At 44.2% G+C, this 26,058-nt stretch overlaps 2 protein-coding genes across 2 annotated transcripts; one reads left to right on the forward strand and one right to left on the reverse strand.

The window, feature by feature from the left end:
• Window positions 1-9,611: 9,611 nt before the first annotated feature.
• On the reverse strand, window positions 9,612-17,277 carry LOC146672557 (uncharacterized). The gene is made up of 2 exons (XM_085402230.1): window positions 17,082-17,277; window positions 9,612-11,369 (listed from the first exon to the last, which is right to left on the reverse strand). The coding sequence occupies exons 1-2, from the start codon at window positions 17,097-17,099 to the stop codon at window positions 10,068-10,070; spliced, it is 1,320 nt and encodes a 439-aa protein (XP_085258356.1). The 5' UTR covers window positions 17,100-17,277; the 3' UTR covers window positions 9,612-10,067.
• A 2,747-nt stretch (window positions 17,278-20,024) lies between these two features.
• Window positions 20,025-23,110, forward strand: LOC146672558 (uncharacterized). Its single transcript, XM_085401341.1, has 4 exons — window positions 20,025-20,079; window positions 21,711-21,866; window positions 22,111-22,206; window positions 22,465-23,110. Exons 2-4 carry the CDS (start codon window positions 21,762-21,764, stop codon window positions 22,627-22,629), a joined length of 366 nt encoding a protein of 121 aa, XP_085257467.1. The 5' UTR covers window positions 20,025-20,079; window positions 21,711-21,761; the 3' UTR covers window positions 22,630-23,110.
• Window positions 23,111-26,058: the final 2,948 nt, after the last annotated feature.

Here is a 26,058-nt window from a genome sequence, read left to right on the forward strand (position 1 = left end):
AGAGCGTAGAGTCAGAGCTAAATGCCACATCACCATAGAGTTTGTTAACAACAGCTTTCTTTGCCCTTTGTCTCGATGGACTGAATCAGGGATACTCGTCATACTTCACCTCAACCACGTCACTGAGAGACCCCAGCCTGACACAGCAGCAGAGATGATGAAAGCAGAAACAGCAAACAGATGCTTCAGTTGTGTTTCTCTCTGTGTGTGCGCTCACGCCCACTTGTGTGTGTGAACTTTCCACGTACCTCAGCTTGTTTCTCCAACATGAGCCATCAGGGCTGAAAAACATCACTAACACATGAATTCTTTCTCTTTTTGTTATCACCTGTGATCATGTGTCTTATGTTTCTGTCATTCACCAGTTCTTGTATAGTTACGTGTAACTAGACTTCTGTGGGACGTAAATGATTGTTTTGTATGCAGATCTGTACAAAGGATGTAAACACTTGATTACAAAGGAGATCTCAGCTGTGTTGTTATGGATGGACTTCAACGTATTTGTTAAAAAAAGAGAATAAAGCAAAGTGTTTTAGCTGTTTGGGAGTTTTTGTTTGATTCCATTCAGTTTTATTTCTATGGAGTCAAATAATAAGAAAGGCTCTAGAACAGCCCTGAGTTTGTCCAGGTGACACTCCTCTGAAGAACAAAGACAAAGAGGAAGAAGGGGATTCGTTTTCAAGTCTTGTTTCTTTCAAAATAAAAGCTGAGATGTTTTGGAAGCATGATAATATTTCAGCCAGGATGCCGTCTCCAAGGAGACCTGCACCTCAGCGCTGAGCTCCACATCACGCCCTGTGAAAGCACAGATATAAATCTGCTGCAGTGAGAAGAACTTTACCCAACACAAGTGTAGAAGTAGACATTTGACTTTACCTACAACCTGTTAACAACAAAGCTTTCATTGCCTCTGTTGTTGATGTCATGTAGGACTAATCATACTTCACATCAGCCATGCACACGTCAGAGGATCTCCAGGCTCTCAGTAATAAAGCCAAGCAGATGATGTGAACATAGCAATAGTAAAACATGCATCATAATCAGCTGTATGTGTCGACTATGTGGCACCTCAGTCTTGTTGGCATGAAGAAAAGTTGTGTAACATGTAGCATAAGGGCTGCAAAGACATCATGTAGACAGCAGTCGTCTGTTAGTCGTAACGTATCTCCTGTTAAAGAGTTAAATGTGCGTTCTCCATCTCTGTCCTCTAACAGCTCGCCGTACACCAACTCCAGCTGTGGTAACCATGGCTGTGCCCATCAACACGCTGAAGCTGAGACGCCACCCGTCAAAATAAAAGTCTTAGTTCTGATATTTTGTAATGAGTTTGTAGATTTCCCACAGCTGATCGTAACAGCAGGCTGCCGGTTTGAAGAAGCCAGTTCAGGAATACTGGAACAGAAGCTAAACAAAGTCCTGCTGTGAACAGCAGCAATATGGATTTTACACATCCATCCATCTTTTCAGCTCAGGGTTGTGTGTGTTTGCACCATGTTTACAGAAACTGGAACGTGACTCCACTTGTGGACAAAATGAGCGTCGCCAAGAGTTTGAAGGCGTTTTTGAGACTAAACATGGTGTTTTAGTGTCAGGGGTACGATTAGGTTGTGGTTAGGTTTAGGGCTGAAGGTTAGGGTTAGGCATTCAGTTTTTAGGGTTAGGGTTAGGTGTTAGGTAAAGCATTACATCAATGTCCCCACGGAGATATGAAAACAGGACTGTGTGTGTGTAACCCTATCCCAGCTGTTATTAGGCAAGAAGCAGTTAAACTGTGGGAGGATGTCAGGGTACCAGGAGAGAATCAGACATGGATTCAAACCCAGGACCTTCTTGCTGAGAGCAGGTTGATCCCACCTACAAAGATCATCTGTTTAAACGTGCGCTGTAACTGAGTATTTTTTAAACATGAGAAACCGAATATAAGGGTTGCTCTGCCACTGCTGCCTTGACCGGTTACTTCATTTTATCCAGTGACCACGTTGGCAGCATCAAAGCTGAGTAAGGCCACGCCCACACGTACACCGGGATTTTTGAAAACGTAGATTTTTCTGAGCGTTTGCGCCTTTCATCCACACGTAAACGGCGTTTTCACTGAAAACTGAGATTTTTGAAAAAGTCTTGTTAAGTCTAATTGTTGAATGTTGCCATTGTGTTTCTTAAATTTGTACAGTCTTAGTTCAAGCAGTAGGATCAAAGCCATCCCTTTGATCCTGACCACCTCTCCAACCACTCTGTGCTGGGGGAGGTTTTATTGTAGATACATCCTATCTGAAAGATCTGTTTCTATTGATGTAAGCTTCCTGGGTTTACGACCCTTTGGTCAGCAGGAGGTCTGACACACACACACACACACACACACACACACACACACACACACACACACACACACACACACACACACACACACACAGTGTATACATTTACATACAGTGCCTTGTCTTTGTAACCAAAGGGGGTTGCAAGGGGAGGTGTTTTGTAAACTATTGTTTGATGTTTGTCAATAAAAGGCAGCGAGAGGAGGTCATTTTCGTGGTGGACACAGATGAGAGGCCTCCCTTGCGCAAGTAATCGATCGATCGACTGTCTTGTTTTCTTCATGATGAATAAGTCTCTAGAATTAGCGGGGCTTGTGGAAACACAGACCCCACAGAAAACTTTAACCTTGTAGACTTCATTATGTTCCAGCTGCTCTACAGACGCTGTGACCTCGAACTTAAGCAGGTCGTAAAGTATGTGCAGCTCAATAACTTCATAATCAGACCCTGTGGTATTTAGGCAGCAGAACAACTAAGAATAACAACTACAAATAATGTTTTTAGGTTTCTGTTGTACTGCAAGGTTCTGTACAGGAGAACCAAACCAAGAGCAAATATTACGTCTCATTTACACCTGAGCACGAAGAGCCATCAACATTTAGCAAATTGAATCATCTTTGTTTAGATGCAAGAAGAATCATATAGAAATGAAAAAGTAGAAATAGAAATCCAGAGCAAAGATATCCTCTAATTCAGCGTAGCACATGTGCAGCTGCTGCGATTCACGTAAGCATTCGGCTCGTCGCTGTTGCAGATTTTTCTCTCGCTGTTCTGGCTCACAGCGCTGCAAACACAAAAATAAATATCCCCAAAGGTGTGAAAGGGAGCTAATTAGTAAGAGTATTGTTACTCTCCGCAGGAGTAGTCCAGCAGTAGAAATCAGTCCAATAACAAGGTGTGTAACATCTAGCAGGGTGACAGAAAAACCCAGGGTAACTTCTAAGGACCTCAACGTCTCTCTCACATTGTGTTTTTTAAACATGCTTCCATTTGTCACTTCAGTCTTTACTCTGAAATACAGGAAGAGAAATCATGGCTGAAACAATTTCTCATGAAACCAGGGGTGTGGTCCAACAGTCAGTTTGGTGAGGAAGGTTCCTAACTGAGAGAAGTGACCCAGAAGTATCTGTGTAGCAGCCACAATGAATCCAGATCATGAGCTTTATTAACTGATCAAAGTCTCTTCTTTCATCTTCTGTATCATTCAGTTTGCATTGGTAATGCCCATTATTGTAATGCTTTTTTAAGACCAGCAAAACTTTATTTCACTTTGGGTTAGCTGGGATAAGTGATGGATGGAGGGAATTTTACTTCAGCCACAGAAATCCTAAACAGGAAGGAGGAGCAGAGTTACAGTGGATCACTATCCAGCAGGGAAACAAGGTTTATTTCAATTTCTTGGCCATGAGTGAGATTTACTGAGTGGGCAAATTAGGGAGACGACACCATCAGATCCCGAGCCCTCCATGTGTTAATCAAGAGACGGCTGCTGTGCTACATCCATAAATAATGAATAAATTAGGAGCTAAAGCTGAAAGGACAGTTTATTTGTACCATCTTCACGTGAACACATTCAAGAACATCACAGATGAAGAAACATTAAAAACTTCCACACTACATAAAGCAAGAAAAATAGTTTTTCTTTCAGGTGGTTTCAGAAAAACAGAAACATCAAACATCTCCAAGACTCTCTTTGAAAGAACTAAAAACCTTTGTTCTCATGGTCCAATCATGAGTGAACTCCCCGATGAAGCCTTGTGTGCTAAAACATGTCAGAGTTTTAAAGGTTAAACATGAGTTTCCAAAACGTTTTGCTGGAGAACAATGAACTATTTGACTGAGTTTCAATCATTTACAGACGAGCAAAACCAGGACAGAGAAAAAAGGACAAAACTGACTCAGTAAAACAACAGAAAAGAAGATCCCATGTAGATCTGTATTATGTAGAAGTTCAGCCCAGCAACCAGTTCAGTTCAACACAAGTTTAAATGATTCTATCTGAACTCTGTGGAGCCTGATCTCAAGCTTTTTGAGTCTGACCAGAGGAAACCAGAGGATCTTTCTGTGTCTTCAGATTCACTGTGATCCAGTGATGGGAGTGATTTCAGCCCTGAGTGATCGCGCTGATGTTTGCACAGAGCAGACAATGAGGTGAATGTTTGGGCACATTGGTAACAGTGAAACAGTTTATTAGTAACGTGGGATCGTTTGTGTTCAGAGTATGAACTGAGATTCCTGAAGCTCTTGTCACACTGGTCACAGCTGTAGTTTCCTTCCATGTGTGCACGTTCATGCCTGTTACGAGTACTTGAATGTGAGAAGCTTCTCTCACAGTGTCTGCACTTGTGTGGTTTCTCTCCTGTGTGGACTCGTTTGTGTGTTTTAAGCTCACCTGCAGTGGTGAAGGATGACCCACACTGATCACAGAAGTGCTTTTTAACCCCACTGTGAATCAGTTCATGTTGTTTTAAGTGATGTGTTGTGGTGAAGCTTCTCCCACATTCTTTGCAGTATTTCAGTTTGTCTCCAGTGTGTCTACGTTGATGTGTTTTAAGGGCAGCTTGCCAACTGAAAGTTTTTCCACAGAGGTCACAATGAAAGTCTTTCCCACCACCACAGTGATGACAGGGTTGAGAACTGGATCCATCTGTGTCGCTCTGCTTCTAAACAAAGACACAAAGACAGTGTAAGTCAGTCCTTCAACATTTGTATCCTGAACGTCGCCTGAAATAAAGAGCATCTCTGCAGACGTCCAACTACATTTGACTGTTTCAGTTAACACACTCAGTTTACTGGGCTGCAATAACTACAATACTACCACCATAATACTACAGTAATACTAAAATCATAACTGAAAGGAAAATCTGAATAATCACTCAGAGCTGCTTTTCCATGCAGTAGAATTGCTAACATGCTAACACAGTTTAATGAGCAGAGTTGTTCCAAACATCCATCCATCCATCCATCCATCTTCATCCGCTTTATCCGAGGCCGGGTCGCGGGGGCAGCAGCCTAAGCAAAGAGGCCCAGACCTCCCTCTCCCCAGCCACCTCCTCCACCTTATCCGGGGGAACACCAAGGCGTTCCCAGGCCAGCCGAGAGATATAATCTCTCCAGCGTGTCCTGGGTCTGCCCCGGGGCCTCCTCCCGGTGGGACATGCCTGGAACACCTGACCCAGGAGGCGCCCAGGGGGTATCCTTGTCAGATGCCCGAACCACCTCAGCTGGCTCCTTTCAATGTGGAGCAGCAGCTGCTCTACTCTGAGCCCCTCCCGGATGGCCGAACTTCTCACCCTATCTCTTTTTTTTTTTTTTTTTTTTTTTTTTTTTTTTTTTTTTTTTCTAAATGACATCAGAAACAGCAGTATGCGACATTACGTGATGGCAGAGCTTCAGTTCATCCTTTGTCATTTTTTTTTTTTTTTTTAATAAATAGGACAGGGGGAATGAATGAGAGAGAGAGGGGGAGAGAAAGAAAGAAAACCAAAGGGGAGAAGAGACGGTGAGAAGGGGGGGGAAGAGAGACAAAAAAAAAAAAAAAAAACTCCTGGGTCACCTGTATGGAGAAAAAAAACAAACAAACAAACAAACAAAAACAAACAGAGGAGACAGCAAACAACAAAGAGCAACATAATAATAGAGAAAACAAAGCACCATCACAATAAACTAGCTAGTCATAGATATCAGTATTTACTAAGTAATAAACGATATTGTGCAGCACGCAAGATAGACAGCGCACAGTGTGCTTTGAGGCAGCAGCCAAGAAAGCTTTAGTCCGCGTCTGTGAATACCCATGTGTGCATACCTGTGTGGATCAGCATGCTTGCATTCCAAAGGTTTCTCCATGTAATGATCTGCTAGGGAGTGTGGGGGGGCCACAGCCCCGTCCTCCAGGGTGTGAAGCGGGTATGGAGGAGATCAAAACTCCAGACATCCAGAGGCCCCCAGAACACAAGAGACCATGGAAGACCAACAGAGGGGCAGCCGCGCCACTGTCCCAGTAAGAGCTGAGGAGAGTCCCAGATGAGGGCTCGCCCAGCAGCCGCGGAGCAGAAGTCAGGGGGAGTTGCAGTGACGCGCCCGTGAGCTCCGCCGGCCCCCAGCTGCGCCTGAGTGACCGAGCCCTAGGCCGAGAGGCCGGGGGCACCCCACCTCCAAAGGGGCCCGAGCGAGCCCCAGGCCCCAGGCCCCGACAAGCGGCCGCCAAGGAGTGAGCCGGTGTGTACCCGGATGCCCACCCCCAGACACAAAGAACCACCAACACACCGACACCTGAGGGAGTCCGCCACCGGCAGGGGAAGTGGTGGTGGGTGGAGATAGGCCTCCAAACCTTGGAGGGCCTGAGGTGTCCCCAGAGAGGTGGCGTCTGATACCCAACCTGACATATAGACACAGACATACAGGCACACACAGACACAAACATCCATTCCCACCCTCATGCTCTCATATGCACTCACTCCACACTCAACCAACGTGGAGACAGACATAAAGAGACGCTGTACACACAATCACACTCCCCAAGCGTACTCTACAAACCGGGTCTAGGTACCCTTGCCCCTGGAGGGGGGAATTGCACCCAGACCCAGGTGGTGTTACCCTTTTCCCTGCGGTGGGGAGAGGCAGACCACCCCGACTCCGCAGCAGCAGGGAGGCCCCACACCCCAGACCGCAGTCGGACGGCCAACTCCTCCTACTAGCCCTCACCCTATCTCTAAGGGAGAGGCCAGCCACCCTTCGGAGGAAGCTCATTTCTGCCGCTTGTATCCGCGATCTCGTTCTTTCGGTCACTACCCACAGCTCGTGGCCATAGGTGAGGGTAGGGACATAGATCGACCGGTAAATTGAGAGCTTCGCTTTTACACTCAGCTCCCTCTTCACCACGACGGACCGGTGCAGCGTCCGCATTACTGCAGCCGCAGCCCCAATCCGTCTGTCGATCTCCGGCTCCCTTCTCCCATCACTCGCGAACAAGACCCCGAGATACTTGAACTCCTCCACTTGGGGCAGGAACTCATCCCCGACCCGGAGTGGGCACTCCACCCTTTTCCGGCTGAGAACCATGGCCTCAGATTTGGAGGTGCTGATCCTCATTCCCGCTGCTTCACACTCGGCTGCGAACCGTTCCAGTGCGAGCTGGAGGCCCTCACCCGATGGAGCCAACAGAACCACATCATCTGCAAAAATCAGAGATGAGATTCTGAGGCCACCAAAGCGAAAGCCCTCCGCCACTAGGCTGCGCCTAGAAATCCTGTCCATAAAAATTATGAACAGAACCGGAGACAAAGGGCAGCCCTGGCGGAGCCCATCACCCACCGGGAACGAGTCCGACTTATTGCCGGCAATGCGAACCAAGCTCTTGCAACGGTCGTATAGGGATCGAATGGCCCGTAGCAATGGGCCAGACACCCCATACTCCCGCAACACCTCCCACAGGACACCCCGAGGGACACGGTCGAATGCCTTCTCCAAGTCCACAAAACACATGTAGACTGGTTGGGCAAACTCCCATGCACCCTCAAGTATCCTGGAGAGGATAAAGAGCTGGTCCAGTGTTCCGCGACCAGGACGAAAACCGCGTTGTTCCTCCTGTATCCGAGGTTCGACTAGCGGACGAACTCTCCTTTCCAGCACCCTGGCATAGACTTTCCCAGAGAGGCTGAGGAGTGTGATCCCCCTGTAGTTGGAACACACCCTCCGGTCCCCCTTCTTAAAGATGGGGACCACCACCCCGGTCTGCCAGTCCACAGGTACTGCCCCTGATCTCCACGCAACATTGCAGAGGCGTGTCAACCAGGACAGCCCTACAACGTCCAGAGCCTTCAGGAACTCGGGGCGGACCTCATCAACACCAGGGGCTCTGCCACCAAGGAGTTGTTTAACTGCCTCAGTGACCTCGCCCCCGGAAATTGGTGGGTCATTCCCCTCATCCCCAGACTCTGCTTCCTCCTCGGAAGACGTGTCAGTAGGATTAAGGAGGTCCTCGAAGTATTCCTTCCACCGCCCGACAATTTTCTCAGTCGACGTCAGCAGCGCTCCGCCAGCACTATACACAGTGCAGGTAGAGCACCGCTTTCCCCTCCTGAGACGCCTGACGGTTTGCCAGAATCTCTTCGAGGCAGTCCGAAAGTCTTTTTCCATGGCCTCTCCGAACTCCTCCCACACCCGAGTTTTTGCTTCAGCCACTGCCCGAGCCGCATTCCGCTTGGCCTGTCGATACCTGTCGGCTGCCTCCGGAGTCCCACAGGCCAACCAAGCCCGATAGGACTCCTTCTTCAGCCTGGTGGCTCCCTTGACCTCTGGTGTCCACCATTTGGTTCGGGGATTACCACCGCGGCAGGCACCAACCACCTTGCGGCCGCAGCTCAATGCAACAGCTTCGGCAATGGAGACGCTGAACATGGTCCATTCGGACTCAATGTCCCCAGTCTCCCTCGGAATGCTGTTGAAGCTCTGCCGGAGGTGTGCGTTGAAGATCTCGCGGACTGGGGCCTCTGCTAGACGTTCCCAGCACACCCTCACTACGCGTTTAGGTGCACCAGGTCTGTCCAGCGTCCTCCCCCGCCACCTGATCCAACTCACCACCAGGTGGGGATCAGTTGACAGCTCAGCCCCTCTCTTTACTCGAGTGTCCAGAACATATGGTCACAGGTCTGCTGATACGATTACAAAATCGATCATCGACCTACGGCCTAGAGCGTCCTGGTGCCACGTGCACTTATGGACACTCTTATGTTCGAACAGGGTGTTCGTTATGGCCAAACTGTGATTAGCACAGAAGTCCAATAACAAAGCACCGCTCGGGTTCAGATCAGGGAGGCCGTTCCTCCCAATCACGCCCCTCCAGGTCTCGCTGTCGTTACCCACGTGAGCATTGAAGTCTCCCAGCAGGACAACAGAGTCTCCAGGTTGAGCACCCTCCAGCACCCCCCCCCCCCCCAGGGACTCTAAGAAGGCTGGGTACTCTGAACTGCCACTCGGCGCATAAGCGCAGATGACAGTCAGGACCCGTTCCCCGACCCTAAGGCGCAGGGAACAAACCCTCTCGTCCACCGGGAAAATCCCCAACGTACCGGCAGCAAGCCGAGGGGATATTAGAATACACACCCCAGCCCGCCGCCTCTCACCAGGGGCAACTCCAGACTGAGACAGAGTCCAGCCCCTCTCCAGGAGACTGGTTCCAGAGCCCAAGCCATGTGTAGAGGTGAGCCCGACTATATCTAGCCGGTACCTCTCAACCTCACGCACTAACTCAGGCTCCTTCCCCACCAGAGAGGTGACATTCCATGTCCCTATTGCCAGTCTTGGCAGCCGGGGGTCAGTCCGCCAGGGCCTCCGCTCCTGGCCGCCACCCGGCACACAATGCACCCGACCCCTATGGCGCCTCCTGCGGGTGGTGGGCCTGCGGGAGGATGGGCCCATGTCTCCTCTTCGGGCTGTGCCCGGCCGGGCCCCATGGACTAAGGCCCGGCCACCAGACGCTCGACCTCGGGCACCCTCCCCGGGCCTGGCTCCAGGGCGGGGCCCCGGTAACCCTATCCCGGGCAGGGTAAACTGTTCCCTCGGTGTCCTTTTCATAAGGGTCTTTTGAATCGCTCTTTGTCTGGTCCCTCACCCAGGGCCAATTTGCCATGGGAGACCCTACCAGGGGGCAAAAGCCCCCAGACAACATAGCCCCTGGGATCCCTGGGACACACAAACCCCTCCACCACGATAAGGTAGTGATTCAAGGAGGAGTTGTTCCAAACAGTCAGGCTAAAATGACAAGATAACAATATAAATACATACCTCACAGTAGCTGCACTTGTAGAGTCTCTTTCTGGTGTGGATCTGTTGGTGTCGTCTCAGGTCATGTGGAGATTTAAAAGTCTTCTCACACAGGTCACATTGATAAGGTCTCTCCTCAGTGTGGGTAAACATGTGTCGTTGTAAGTGTGCGTCTGTTGTAAACTCTTTGCCACACTGTTCACAGCAGTACACATCATGTCTGGTGTGAATGCGTAGGTGTGTATTTCGGCTCTCTCTCTGGCTGAAAGTTTTTCCACAGATGTCACAGCTGTATGGCTTAATTCCAGAGTGGGTAACTAGATGCTTCTGTAAGTGGCTACTGTGAGTAAAAGCTCTGCCACACTGATCACAGCTGTATGCCTTAATTCCAGAGTGGGTAACTAGATGCTTCTGTAAGTTGCTACTGTGAGTAAAAGCTCTGCCACACTGATCACAGCTGTATGCCTTAATTCCAGAGTGGGTAACTAGATGACTCTGTAAGTGGCTACTGTGAGTAAAAGCTCTGCCACACTGATCACAGCTGTATGCCTTAATTCCAGAGTGGGTAACTAGATGCTTCTGTAAGTTGCTACTGTGAGTAAAAGCTCTGCCACACTGATCACAGCTGTACGCTTTAACTCCACTGTGGACGAGTTGGTGTTGTTTTAGGGAACCCTTCAAGGAAAAAGACTTTCCACACAAGTCACAGCTAAACGGTCTCTCTCCAGTGTGGATGACCTGATGCCGTTTTAGTGAAGCTTTCAGAGTAAACTCCATCCCACACTCGTCACAGCTGTATGGCTTAATTCCAGAGTGGGTAACTAGATGCTTCTGTAAGTTGCTACTGTGAGTAAAAGCTCTGCCACACTGATCACAGCTGTACGCTTTAACTCCACTGTGGATGACCTGATGCTGTTTTAGTGAAGCCCTCACAGTAAAACCCATCCCACACTCGTCACAGCTGTATGGCTTAATTCCAGAGTGGGTAACTAGATGACTCTGTAAGTGGCTACTACGAGTAAAAGCTCTGCCACACTGATCACAGCTGTACGCTTTAACTCCACTGTGGATGAGTTGGTGTCTTTTTAGAGCATCCTTGAAGGAAAAAGACTTTCCACACAAGTCACAGCTGAACGGTCTCTCTCCAGTGTGGATGACCTGATGCCGTTTTAGTTTAGCCTTCTCAGTAAAACCCTTCCCACACTCATCACAGTTGTGTTTTTTCTCTCCCTTTCTTCTGTGAGGTTTGTCGGCCTCCTGAGAGCGCTGACTTCTGGCTCCATGTTGGTCCTGCAGTGACAGAGATACAAACAGAGGCAGTGAGTGAAATGCAGTCGTGGAACAAACTCAACCTTCAAACTCCATTAACACTAGTTTTAAACCTGAAGGTGGAGCGTGGCACCAAACACCTTAAAGGTCTCTTATCCCCACCTGCTGGTAGTTCTAACACATTACATCCAACCTGCTGTTAAAGATAATTCATGACTGTTCAAACACTAAAATCATGCCCATCCCTCCTGATTGTACACACACACACACACACACACACACACACAATTTTATAATTTAGATTATTTTGTTGTTTCCTATTACATATTTCTATAATTTGTATAGATTTATACATAATTATTCAGTGATAATAAATCCTATGTTTGTTTATTCAAAAGGAACCCCGTTAGCTTCCACAACAGATGTTGCTCGTCTTCCGTCAAATACTCACATAAAATATTACACAATAAAGTGGATTCAAGATATCCACATAATTTCACTCTTACATCCACAGTGAGGTTTCACAATTGTTCAAATATAAGCAATCAATAATAATAATAATATTTCTCTGTCAGCCTTCTCGGTTACGAATCGTCTTCTGCTCCTCTGTCATGCGGCATCCCACAGGGCTCAATTTTAGGGCCACTGCTCTTTTCACTGTATCTATTGCCTCTGGGTTCTATCCTTAGAAGGCATGGGATCTCATTTCATTGTTATGCCGATGACTGCCAAATTTATTTGCCACTAAAACACAAGGATGGCATCTCCATAAAACCTCTCTTGACATGTCTAGATGACATTAAAGGTTGGTTGGCTCTAAACTTTTTAAATTTTAATGAAAAGAAAACAGAGCTGTTGGTGTTTTGACCCAGTGGTCCCTGTGAGTCCTCCCCTGTTGTTTTAGGATCCCTGGAAGTCTATTTTAAATCTGTTGTTACTGACCTTGGTTTTAAGTTGGACAGTGATTTTAAATTGGACAACCAAATCAGAGCAGTGGTGAAGTCCGGTTTTTATCATTTAAGGCAACTGGCAAGAGTAAAATCTTTTCTTTCGAGGCAGCACCTTGAAACAGTGATCCATGCTTTTATTTCTTCCCGCCTGGACTACTGTAACTCACTTTATGTGGGGGTCAGTCAGTCATTGCTCTCACGTCTGCAGCTGGTTCAAAATGCGGCTGCACGACTCCTAACAGGAACTCAAAAAAGAGAGCATATAACCCCCGTGCTAGCCTCTCTGCACTGGCTGCCTGTGTCTTTTAGAGTTCATTTTAAAATTCTTATGTTTGTTTTTAAATGCCTTCACAGTCTTGCCCCGCCTTACCTCTCTGAGCTTCTTCATCTCCACACACCCTGTCGGTCTCTCAGGTCAGCTGACCAGCTGCTCCTGGAGGTACCGAGATCCAGGAGGAAGCTCAGAGGGGGCGGGGCCTTCTCTATTGTGGCTCCAAAGTTATGGAATGATTTGCCCATGCACGTTAGAGAGGCCCCTTCACTGTCCACTTTTAAATCACGTCTTAAAACCCACTTTTATTCCTTGGCTTTTAACCTCAGTGAGACTTAGTTTCTCTTTTAATTGAAGTAGTTATTTAATTAATGATTTCACTCTTCTTTTATTTGTGTTTTATTTATAGCTCATGTAATTTTATTTTACAGTTCCAATGTACAGCACTTTGTGTCAGCTGTGGTTGTTTTAAAGTGCTTTATAAATAAAGTTGATGATGTTGATGATGAATATCAATAACATTGAGGCACATTACACAAATTTCAAAAACAAATCATGTCTTACAATATTTACAACAACTAAAAGCTCTGTAAATCGGCTTTTAAGTGTTCATTGAAGTTTTGAATAATTCTCTAATTTTTTAAGGCAACTTATTCCACTTAAAAGTTGCTCTAAATGTAACAGTTTTACAAAACGTTACTTTTAACTCGAGCATTTACTAAATTGCAGTTTGTTGAAAACTGTGTAATATGATGATGTATTTCATCTGGATACTGCAGCTGAGCAGAATAAATGTGGTGTGTTTAACAGAATTGCTTTCTTTAGAACTACAAGTAAGCCATAGAATATTTTAGCCTGTACAGGAAGCCAAGAAAGGTTATTATGCATTTTATCAATATTAGTATAGTATGAACATCTTCACACTAATCTGGACGCCTTATTCTGGACTAACTGAAGTCTGTTAAGATCTGTCTTATTAGCTGCTGACCAAATGATTGAACAATACTCCAGATGAGACATTACTAGTGCATTAATGACATCTTTCATAATGAAGAAGTGATACACAAAGAGCATTTCATAGCCATAGCTATGCCTTGTCGGCAGAGTTATGTGACATTAGTGATGTTTGTACTTTCAGCGTTAACTTGGTTTTAAAGCCTTTAAAATATACGCCGTTCAATAGTCGACCTTAATCTGACAGAGAATGTGATGATTTTGTGGATAATTAAAGTCAGTCATATATCCACAAACACAACAAGCTGAAAGTCAGTGATGCTGCTCGGTTTGCAGTCCTGAACATCACGGCACAAGCAGGATTCACTGCACTGTTAATGTTAGCTGTGTTATATTGCTGCCTCTGTTCGCTGGTGTCGAGCCAAACGCACTTTAACGTGTGTTTGAACGAGCTGACGGTTCACTCGTTAAGCTGAAAGAAAGATGCTTTAATCACAGCAGTCACACATGTGTCCACTGCACCATCTGGAACTCTTCTTGTTTACACTCGTAATAACACAAACACTAAATCCTGCTTCTCTGCTGCTGTTGTGTAGCAGTGTGTACACCTGAGACTGTCACCTGTCTGTCTGTCCTGCACTCTCTCTCTGTTTCTTTCTCTCTGATTGTGGAATAAAAGTATGAACATGTGTTTATAAGTTACACTTGTGTTTGAATCCTGCAGCTTATCACACATTTGATTTCCATGTGTGACGACTGCAAGTGTCCAGAGTGAGGACAGACTGAGGGAGCCACTGCTGCACATCATCTGTGAGGCTTTGCAGCCCTGATGATCCACCAGGACAAACTCAGCAGTGTGTGAGGAAGAGGAGGAGGAAGAGCCAGCAGCAGCTGACAGATGGAGAGAATAGACAGACTGTTCCCTGTTTGTGAAGGACTGCTAGGAAAGTTTAACATAACTGTCTGTCCTGAATCAGTGTTGGTCAAGTTACTTGAAAAAAGTAATCAGTAACTAATTACTGATTACTTCCCAAAAAAGTAATCCCGTTACTTTACTGATTACTTATTTTCAAAAGTAATTAATTACTTAGTTACTTAGTTACTTTTTAAAAACAGATTCTACATAATCCATCATATAAAATGTAATCAAATGGAAAAGTCTCTTTTTTTAAACTTGTTTTATTAGTTTTAATCTTTTAACTTTATGCATCAAGCAAAAATTTAATTATATGCAACATTCTCTGACTTGAATAAATTAGTTTAACATTGAAACCTATTTTCTGCACATTCCAGCACATAAAATAAAATATTTGTTGTGTTTACACTCAGTCTTTCAAATAGATGCAAGTAAAACACAGCAGAACATAAATAAAGTCAAAGACTCAGCGGTCCTGTTGCTCTATTTTCACCTGTAAAGCAGGAGTTGGGTAGGCGGAGGTTTACCCTGGTGCAGGTGTGCCGCGGTCAGTGGAAGAATCCGCAAGTTTCTCTGTGAGTTTCCCATTACGTCATTGCGCACTTGGTGCTTGCTTGGAAGTTTAGGGTTTCTTTTCCGCTGTAAAAAGAAGTTTTCTTCCCACGCACGATGGACGCTAATGTTTTTGTCACTTCTTATGGAATCAAACTCAAAGTAAGGTCAGTACTTCCACGCTTTAAACGCTGCACGCTCATACTCTCTCCCACAATCGATATATGATCCAATGTTGATCTCCACACAGCTGTTGTCACTAACGGCGCACTCGCTTACGTCACTGTCGTGAGACATTCTCGCAAAGAAATCACGGTTTTAGTAACGCAGCGTTCCTACGGGAAAGTAACGGTAATCTAATTACCGTTTTTGCAATAGTAATCCCTTACTTGGGTTACAAGTAACGCGTTACTGCCCATCTCTGGTCCTGAATCAGTCTTATTAGGTAATGTTCAAATAATGTGATCCTCCCAGTGTCTTCAGTGTGAGAGAAAGTACTCAGGGCCTTCAAGTTACACACTATGAAAGGCAGCAACAAGTTTAATGTTCAGAAACCTAAAGTCTGTATCAGCAGCAGGATGGAGCTAAAAATAAATGTTGGTTTCAGTTCTATGAAGCTTTGAGTATTTTGGATCAGCAGCTGCTGTGTTTGTTGCATCATGTTGCTGTAACTGTTTATATGCTTTATATATTCTGAGCTAAGTTGATCTATAGTGTTACATCATATTCTATAAGGATGTTATGTGTTTGTAGACTTTCTGCCCAGTTTGACCCATTTAGCAGAAGTCAGCCTGTTTAAGGCTCTGATATCTATTCTGTGTGACTTAAAGCAGTTATGACATGGTCTGATTTTCTCACCCAATAAAGGAATATTTCATATATCAGTCTACTCTTCATTCTATCAGACACAGTTATCACAGCTCCTACATTTGCTTTTTACACATATATGTAAGCACTGAGCCACATTTAGTACCAACATATTAAATGAACAATATTTGTCTCTTATATATGATACATCTGTATACACACTGTCACAGATACTTGTCTGTGAGTGAAGTGATTAATATAATAACTATAATATTGGCCATATCATATTTACATTACCACAGTGAGATGACTTTAGTCTCATGAACAACATCAGCTAATTGTTATTTACAGCTAATCTTAAACGACTGTTCAGCACAGAAATGAAGCCCAACAATCATGTTTCACAGTCCTGTGGTCTCAGCCTCAGATACTCATCAAATCACACAGAGCTCATGTAGAAACAAATGAACTAAATATGTTCTCCTTCATTTCTGTCAAACAAAGCTGTATGAAACGTTTCCAGCTGTTAGTATCATGGTTGCTAGGCAACCTGGGCAGCGCGACGGAGGCTAGACGTCCCATTTCACGAGCCTACGAGCCTCGCACTTCGGCCTTAGCGGTCTTTGAGTACGCGGCCCTTGAGGACTTTAAAGCTGCAGAACCTGAATCGGGATACAGCCATGATGATCTCCAGCCTCGTGCTCGCCAACATTCTCACCTGAGTTAAGAAGACGATCACTGAAATGGTCTCAGCAGGTCCTTTGATGACAGCAATGAAATGCAGTGGTAAGGCTTTTTGGGGATTAAGTTCGTTTTCATGGCAAAGAAGGACGATGCAGTTCATCTGATCACTCCTCATAACATTCTGGAGTGCAGGCAAAATGCTATTATAAAAACTTAAGCAGCAACTTCTCCAGGTTCCAATATTTATGCAATTCTCAAACCTTTTGGCCACGACTGTATAACCTCTTCTGAAGTTTAGTGGATATTATACATGGTTATGCTCAGGATGTGTCGGCCAGTTTCCACTGGAAACGCCTTTTGGTTAAACTGTCAGCGAGGAATTTGCATTGGCACTGTTACATTTTTATATAACTTTAATGCACATAAACAACAGCTGCTTGTTTCAGTGAAAATACATTGATGGGTTTTTAATAAAGTTGTGCAGCTGTAAAGTATTTTGTCTGGTGTCAATTCTATCGTCAGCTACATCGTTATGGCAAATGTTCAGATGTATATGGTGATAAATATCTTTGGTCATATGGTCCTGCTCTGTCGGTCACCTTCTGTGTTGAGCTCATTGTTTCCTCTGTAGTGGCTGAGCTGAGTCCAAGTAGCTGAAAATGTTCCTCTGCTGCTCCGTCAGACTCTCCTCCTCCTGCTGATCAGCTGGGACACAAAACAGATCTTTGTTAGGCTCCACACTGCACTGAAGAGTCAAAGTGTCTCATATGTTCATCTGACAAGTAAAAGAACACATTTTTGTTTCCCGAGGTGGGCAACTTGTTGGAAACAAACACAAAAGGTTTGAGCACTGATACCTGCCATTGCTGGCATTGAAAGATGCAACGCCAGCAATGTGGATTGTCAAGACTCAAACCAATCATCAAGCAAAGACAACAGGGATCATTTGTTTCTCTTTATTTAGCATTCACAGCATTTGTAGTTGCCTTCTGTGCAGGGGAAGTCCACGCACACTGTGTGGTACCGCCATCCGCAGAAGGTGCATTCAACCTCTGTAAGAGAAACGAGGTTGTCTGAGACTGAAATGATATTGACTAAAGAAGTGGTGATTTGTAAAACTTCACATTTTGATCCGGGACGTACTCTGCATGAAAACAAGCGCTCACTCTTCCTGCTCAACAAATGACAAGGGCGGAGCCTTATACCACGTGATACAGAAGCTGTGCCGTGTGATGCTAAAATTAGCAGGGAAACAACAACGGCGAGCACGTCAGGGATGACGAGAAAGTGACAGGAGAAAATCCGTCCCGGTCAACCACCCAAACATCAATAACGGGAACCTTATACAGCGCTTCCCTATACACGTCGAACTCCCGCAGGCACAAAGACATTACGGAGGCTATCACTTATCACCTGACCAAAGATATGGCTCCATCAACACTGTGCAAAACGAGGGATTTAGGAAAACGATCAACACCCTAGACAAACGCTACACAGTGCCGTCCCGCAACTATTTTTCTATTGTTGCACTACCTGCTCTGTACACGCAGCGTCGAGCAACGGTGGAGACGGAATTTCAAGCAGGACAACATTTTGCTGCAACAACAAAACGAGAGACATTTGTTGTTTTATGTTTATTTATTGTTATGAGAGAATCATGATCTCAATTCTAAGCCAAAAAATCGTGATTCTCATTTTATGCAAAATCGTGCAGCCCTAACATTAACACAAAACTATTGTTTCACCAGAGAAACACACATGAAGAGAGAGAGAGAGACAATAACAGCTACCAAACAGTCGTCATAATTCGTCACACAATGAGAAAAGGACAAATCAACAAGTAACAATGACTAATTAATATTAAAATCTGTAACATACACCCTAAAAAATTATTCAGGGGCTTAGTAAATATCATTATAATTCTAAGTTAGAAGACCTTGATTAAATCTCTGAAAATCACAAAAGTGTTATCTTGAGTTGAAAATACTGAAAAGAATGCTTAAATTTTCAACACCAGTTTTTGAGTTGAAATGAGCTCTTTTGTTCAAGTTTATTTTAAAGAAAAAATTCTGTATTTGAAACACAGGGTGCATTATTTAAATCTACTCAATATATCTCATAGAAAGTACTCAAAATAACTGAGACACTGGTATTCATACTTATCATTGTCTTTAACTTTAATTATTAATGGTTCAAAATCAATATAATTTGGTCCCCCAATACTAACTTAAAACTTTGAGTAAGACTAATGACCTTTGGCATGTACCGCACGCGAGGAGCATGGCCTCATGGGAGATTTTCTGCACGTTGAACGAGACAGACACACATCCACTGCAGACTTGGTAACGTTTTCAGGTAAGTGACCAATTCTTACATTAGCTGTCTTTATCCACACCGTTCTTTTATAACATGTTCTGAAGAAAGCGTTTGTCATGGTGGCTCACTTGGTGGCGTGTTTGTGCACGTTAATTTAAGTTTTCAACCCGTCTTCCAGTAAAGGCGGCGGGAAACCGCGCCCTTTTATCCTTTTACGTTCTGAGTCGCTATCTGCGTTCCGGGTAATTTGACCGGAATGTCCCGGTACCAGCGACCTGACCGTTTAATCGGGGGCATTTTAGGAACCACGTGGAAGCAGGTGTGCTCAGACATTTCTAGAAAATGGCCCTGTTGAGTCGCGGTGCGGGAGCTGCAGTAGTCACGCGGCCTGACTCACTCTGTCAGGTTGTTCAGGAGGAGATGAACAGACGTCATCAATGGCTTTGGTAACTAAGAAGACCTGCCCCCAGAACAGTTCATAGCAGCAACCATGCTGCTTAGCTTTCTTGTTCTATGTGGGGTCTTTCAGAGCATATAAGACGCTGCTTTCAGCTTTGTCCCGAACAGGGCCAGTTTTTGAGAGAACGCTGACAGGACCGCCCGGGTCAGCAGATTACCTCATCCAGGGCCGGTCCAAAGTACTATGGGGCCTTAAGTAAATTTAGACTGGGGGCCCTACTTCCTTTCAGATCCCAGAAAATAATGAAAAAAAAAAGCTTTGGTCCTTTTGGTCAAGCCAAAAGTACCATCATTTCCAGTATAGTTAGTATATAGTTAGTATAGTATAGTTCCAGAAACACTCAGTTTATTTAAATCCAGGTTGAAGACTCACCTATTCTCTGCTGCATTTGAATAAAGCACCAAATCCACACTTTTAAGCTTAAATTTCAAAACTTACATTTAACTACTGGTTTTATCTACTGTTGTGATTTTATGTGTTTTGATTTTATATACTGTTTTGTTTGTTTGTTTGTTTGCTTGTTTTAATCAATTTTAAATCATGCTTTTATTTGTTTTTGTTTCTAATGTCTCTGTAAAGCACTTTGAATCACCTTGTTGTTGAATTGTGCTATACAAATAAATTTGCCTTGCCTTGCCTAGTTACTCCCAATTTACATAAATAAATGTTTATTTCAATCCAAGCTAAACTTTCTTATAAGAGATGTTGTGGCAGATTACTCAGTGACATGTTTTGTAATGATAAAGTTTTGATTTGTATTTTTTCAGCACCATCTTCACCACCAGGAGAAAAAAATCTGCATCAACTACAAAGTAAAGCAGGTAATTTTACTCAGAGGACTTGATGTGTTAAATTTTGGAAGGATATGATATTGTTTTATACAAGCTGAGTAGTGGATGGTGATACCACCTAAATATTTATACTGGTTTTGTGGTGGGTTATTTTAGTCATACAAATGCCAAATCTAAATTTTGAGAATTTTTCAGTTCGGCAAATATATCGATGAGTTCATGGTCTGTCATCCAGTGTCACCATGAGTTTGGCGCAGCCCTTTAAGTGGGTATTCCCCTTGTGCGCGCAGCACTGAAGTATTTTAGTCCATGCCCACCTGCTGTGTGGGCCTCACCCTGGTCTAGTATAAGTTACGGTGAGACCAGGAAATCGGCTCTACCGTTTTTCTTCAGCCAGCCAGAAGATGTCCAGCAAGATCATTCGTCTGTGTCCATCCTGCCAGACCGGCTACATCATGTCGTGTGACCGACATGCCGTCTGTGTGGGCTGCCTCGGTCCTCACCATGCGGACCTCGCCCTCACACCTTAATCCTATTGCCGCTCCTGTTAGATCCTCCCGCCAGAGGAAAAGCAGTGAAGGCTGATGCTGAGGAGGCGTTCCCGCTAATAGAGGTATTCGCTGGAAGAAGCCATCGAGTTCTTCGATGGTGGGCCGGAATTGGATGATTCCACCCACCGTGAGGTAAACGGCAGTGGTGGCAGCTCCACTGCCTCCCAGCTGGGCAGCCTGGCGACAGAAGGGAGGCGGATGAGCGGACGCTCATCCACCCCTGGCCTTCATATGTCGGCGAGGACGCCGCTCCCAGTTGTTGGTGCGCTGCTCCTGGATCTGCCTGGCATCATCCAGGAGGCAGCTGGTGAGAAGGGACTTCCCGTCCCTCAGCCTGCTCCACCCCCATCTGATGATCTGGCGGGAAGGTATGGCTCCGCTCACTCTCATTGCCCAGATCCCATCTGGCCTCAGTTCCCGGCGGTGATGACCTACCTCTCTGAGGCAGCAGCAGAGCCAGCGAAGATTAGAGCGCCGGTCTCTACCTAGGGCTTCACAGACCGGAGTTTTCCGCCTGTTCCCCCTCTAGAGCCGAGCCTCGCTTCAGTTTTCGGCACCAAAATGACCAAGGTCGTTGGACAGCGACCGGCCCATCCCGCCAAACTTGACCAGCTGATAGCAAGGTTCACTGATCGTGCACATCAATGCACTGTTCAGTCAGCTGCAGTGACTAACAACACTGCCTTGCTAGCGTTTGTCATCTCCAGGAAGGTGGAGGAAGCAGAGCTGCCAGAGGAGCTGAAAGGCTTTCTCTGTAAAGCCGCTGACACGATTCTGAATATGTGCACCACTTCAGCGGTATGTTCCTCTCGCATCGCTGCCTGGGCAACCTGGCTCCGCCTCTTCCCTCCAAGATTATACAATCTCACAGGGAAATAGTGCAAGCAATTCATAACATAAAATTTAGAAGCTTAGTGGAAGATAATACTTTATGTTAAGGTTTTAGTCTGCATACTGAACAACTCCACTTATATGGATTTATGTCTGGATGCGTAAATTAATCTTTTGCATGTTAGAAAATAAGGTCCAGGTTGCAAAAAATGGTAGATTTTTTTTTTTTTGATTGAATCAGAATTTTGGCCTTCAGATTTTTTTTCCTCTCCCATCCAGGTCAGTGCAGAGTTTCATAGGATCACGACCCTGAACCTTGAACCAAAGTTCATGTCATCGTTGGACTTGTATTCATCCAAACTCCTGTCCTTGTTTCAAGCCAAGAAAGCTGCTGCTGGACAACGCCACAGGGCACAGTTAAACCTTCTGCTTCAGGTAAGGAAGATTGCATTTTCTAACCACAAAAACGTTCCAACACAGCATTGAAGAGGCCCTTCCACTAAAAACGGCTTTTCTTAGGTTTCTGTTCAATATTTTAGTTCCACAGGTGTTCTTACCTTGATGGTGGGTGTGAAAACAGGTCAACAACAGAAAAAAAATAGTTATGTTAAAGCTAGAAATGGTAAGTCATGCTTTAAATGTGCAAATTTTGCCTCAGTTGAGACTTCCTGTTTTACAGAGTGGAAATTCCATCGAGAAAAAACGAGAAGTCATCATCAGATGTCTCATTGACCATCTGGGAGAGGATCCAAGTGCCTTAATCAAAACCTTTGAGGTTGGTGCAATAAATCTGTTTTAGTAGTAGTTTATTTTAGCTTGTGAGATCATAGAAAAGTTTTAAGATACTGTTCTAAAGAAGGGAAAAAAACACTTCAAAGCATACAAAAGAATAGCGTTTGCATTTGCTATTGCTATAAGATTTTGGAGCACAGTGTCTACATATTATGAGTACCGGTGATGTCATACAAATGAAACTTTTTGTTTCAATGTTTGGAAATATGTGAGCTTAAAATAGTTGTTTCTCTTTTTAAAGGACGGTGCTGATGCTGTCTTTGTTGAAGAGGCTTTGGCTGAGGAGGTGATGAAGATTTACCTGCTGCAGAATCAAGACAGGTCAGGCGAACCTACTGATGTGGGTATTGTTATTGAAGGCGTTACTGTTCTGGGCAAACTTGGGAATCTGAGCAAAGCCTGTTGATATCTTTTGGGACTGTGCTATGCTCTGGATCTGAAATACCCCAAGAATTTCAAATGCACATTTGAAGCATTTCAAAAAGTGTTCATGGAGCTGGATCCAGGAAACCTTTCTGTCAAGGTTCAAAGACTGAAAAATGACCTCTGTTCATTGTAGACAAAATTTCACAGGGCTGTTCTTAAAGTGTTAGACTTGTTAAGTGACATGTAATGCTCATCAAAAGGTTCAGTTGCGACATTGTTTTGACATTCCTGTTCATAAATAATGTTTGTACCATAAACTGTGTTTTTGTATTAACTTTCCAGATTCACATTAAGGTGTAAATGGGAGAGTATCTTCTGTATGTTTTTTTTTTTTTTTTTTTTTTTTTTTTTAGCGCAATCCTTTTTGAAACCTTTTTATTTAAATTATGGATGTTTTTTGGTCACTCTTTAGTTATAATCTTCCCAATTTTTTGGAATCAAAATAAGATGTTCAAAAACTATGTCACAGTGCAAATGTTTTTTTTGTTTTTTTTCAGGATTTATATTTTTTTGGGATCTTAATTTTATTTTTGTCATTTGACCTTTTCTGAAAAGGTAAAGCACTGCGTTCACTTGAGCCACTTTTATTCTTTGTATGGCAGGTACATTTTTCTTGTTGTTAGCATCAATATGCCAGTTTTACAGAGTTTTATCAAGCATGCCAATTTGGATGCAATTTTATTATATAAGGCTGTTGTGACTGAAATTTTATCCAAGTTTTATCTACTGAATGTAGAACAGATTTCAGCTCACTGTGTTCAGAGAAGGAATCTGCTAAATGTGTGATTCACAAAAAAACTGTTTAAAATAAATCATTGTGAACAATGTTGAACTGACGTGGTTCTTTTTTCCTGTGTGTGTGTGTGTGTGTGTGTGTGTGTGTGTGTGTGTGTATATAAAATAAACTTAATTGTAATTAACGTTTTTGCTTAAGTTAACTTAAAAATATTAAGTAAATTGAACCATTATTTAAAAACAAATAATTGTAATGGTGTAGGTTAAATGTGCCAAGCATTTCAGCATTTCCTAATTAATATTTTATGTACTTTGAACTTTTGGTTACTGTTGTTTTAACTTACATTTTCAATTGTATTTACTCAATTTTGTATGTTACTGTAACATCTTTAATTGTTCATAACAACTTATTCCATTTTAGTTGGATTTACTCAATTAATAAGGTGTATTTAAGAGATGTGATTGTTTTTGCATTTACTCAGTGTAAAAGTGTTGCACCAAAATATTTAAGTAATTATCAGTTTTAGTTCTTAGAGTGTAATGTATTGTTTGGAGTTTAGTCTGATTGGTTCAGGATGACCTGCCATTATCCAATCACACGTCTGCTTACCTGCATCTTTTCTCTTTTTTCTAACCTGAGCACCTGATGGCTTTGAACTTTTGTTGTCCATCTTCCATTGGTTTGAATTTTGCGCTCCAGTACAAATGCAAATCCCCCAACCCGAGGATCAGCACAATTAACCTAACAGCAGGCACGTGCAGGGGGGGGGGGGGCTAGAGGGGCTTGAGCACCCGCCCCTTTCCTGATGGGTGCCCAAGGTGCCCTTTTGTTGAGGCAACTTTTTTTTTTAAAATATTATTATTATTTTTTTAATGTGTGTGTGCGTGCGGAGTCCTGTCTGTGCCCCTCAACAATAATATTTAACTATTAATCACAGTTTTGCTAAATAAAAGGATCTGGCTTGCATCAGTCACATGATCACATTTAACCAATGATCGCCCTTGATGGCAGAACGCGCTGGTTACGAGCCGGGAACGAGCTCACAAAGAGCACGCGCATTTTTAGCGGTCCAGAGCTGTAGGAGAAACACAAGTTAACTCAGAGACACAGACTGATGCGACAAAACCAGTAAGTACAGTGGGGCAAAAAAGTATTTAGTCAGCCACCGATTGTGCAAGTTCCCCCACTTAAAACGATGACAGAGGTCAGTAATTTGCACCAGAGGTACACTTCAACTGTGAGAGACAGAATGTGAAAAAAAATCCATGAATTCACATGGTAGGATTTGTAAAGAATTTATTCGTAAATCAGGGTGGAAAATAAGTATTTGGTCACCTCAAACAAGGAAAATCTCTGGCTCTCACAGACCTGTAACGTCTCCTGTAAGAAGCTTTTCTGTCCCCCACTCGTTACCTGTATGAATGGCACCTGTTTGAACTCATCATCTGTATAAAAGACACCTGTCCACAGCCTCAAACAGTCAGACTCCAAACTCCGCCATGGCCAAGACCAAAGAGCTTTCGAAGGACACCAGGAAAAGTATTGTAGACCTGCACCAGACTGGGAAGAGTGAATCTACAATAGGCAAGCAGCTTGGTGTGAAGAAATCAACTGTGGGAGCAATCATCAGAAAATGGAAGACATACAAGACCACTGATAATCTCCCTCGATCTGGGGCTCCACGCAAGATCTCATCCCGTGGGGTCAAAATGATCATGAGAACGGTGAGCAAAGATCCCAGAACCACACGGGGGGACCTGGTGAATGACCTGCAGAGAGCTGGGACCAAAGTAACAAAGGTCACCATCAGTAACACACTACAACGGCAGGGAATCAAATCCCGCAGTGCCAGACGTGTTCCGCTGCTGAAGCCGGGGTGGAAACATCATGCTATGGGGCTGTTTTTCTGCCAAGGGGACAGGACGACTGATCCGTGTTAAGGACAGAATGAATGGGGCCATTTATCGTGAGATTTTGAGCCAAAACCTCCTTCCATCAGTGAGAACTTTGAAGATGAAACGAGGCTGGGTCTTCCAACATGACAATGATCCAAAACACACCGCCCGGGCAACAAAGGAGTGGCTCCGTAAGAAGCATTTGAAAGTCCTGGAGTGGCCTAGCCAGTCTCCAGACCTCAACCCCATAGAAAATCTGTGGTGGGAGTTGAAAGTCCGTGTTGCTCGGCGACAGCCCCAAAACATCACTGCTCTCGAGAAGATCTGCATGGAGGAATGGGCCAAAATACCAGCTACTGTGTGTGCAAACCTGGTAAAGACCTATAGTAAACGTTTGACCTCTGTTATTGCCAACAAAGGTTATGTTACAAAGTATTGAGTTGTATTTTTGTTATTGACCAAATACTTATTTTCCACCCTGATTTACGAATAAATTCTTTACAAATCCTACCATGTGAATTCATGGATTTTTTTTTCACATTCTGTCTCTCACAGTTGAAGTGTACCTCTGGTGCAAATTACTGACCTCTGTCATCATTTTAGGTGGGGGAACTTGCACAATCGGTGGCTGACTAAATACTTTTTTGCCCCACTGTAGGTGTACAGCGCACACTGTAGTGTGTAGCACACAGGAGTATTAGCTTATTACGTACACGTTGGTAAGCTGTCTTGTTGCAACTGACGAACTGAAACAAACGAGCGTGCTGTGTGTGCAACA

This window comes from Rhamphochromis longiceps, linkage group LG3 (genome assembly GCF_057381845.1).
Source record: "Rhamphochromis longiceps isolate RC_006_pf linkage group LG3, R_longiceps_female_GT1.1, whole genome shotgun sequence".
Taxonomy (NCBI): domain Eukaryota; kingdom Metazoa; phylum Chordata; class Actinopteri; order Cichliformes; family Cichlidae; genus Rhamphochromis; species Rhamphochromis longiceps.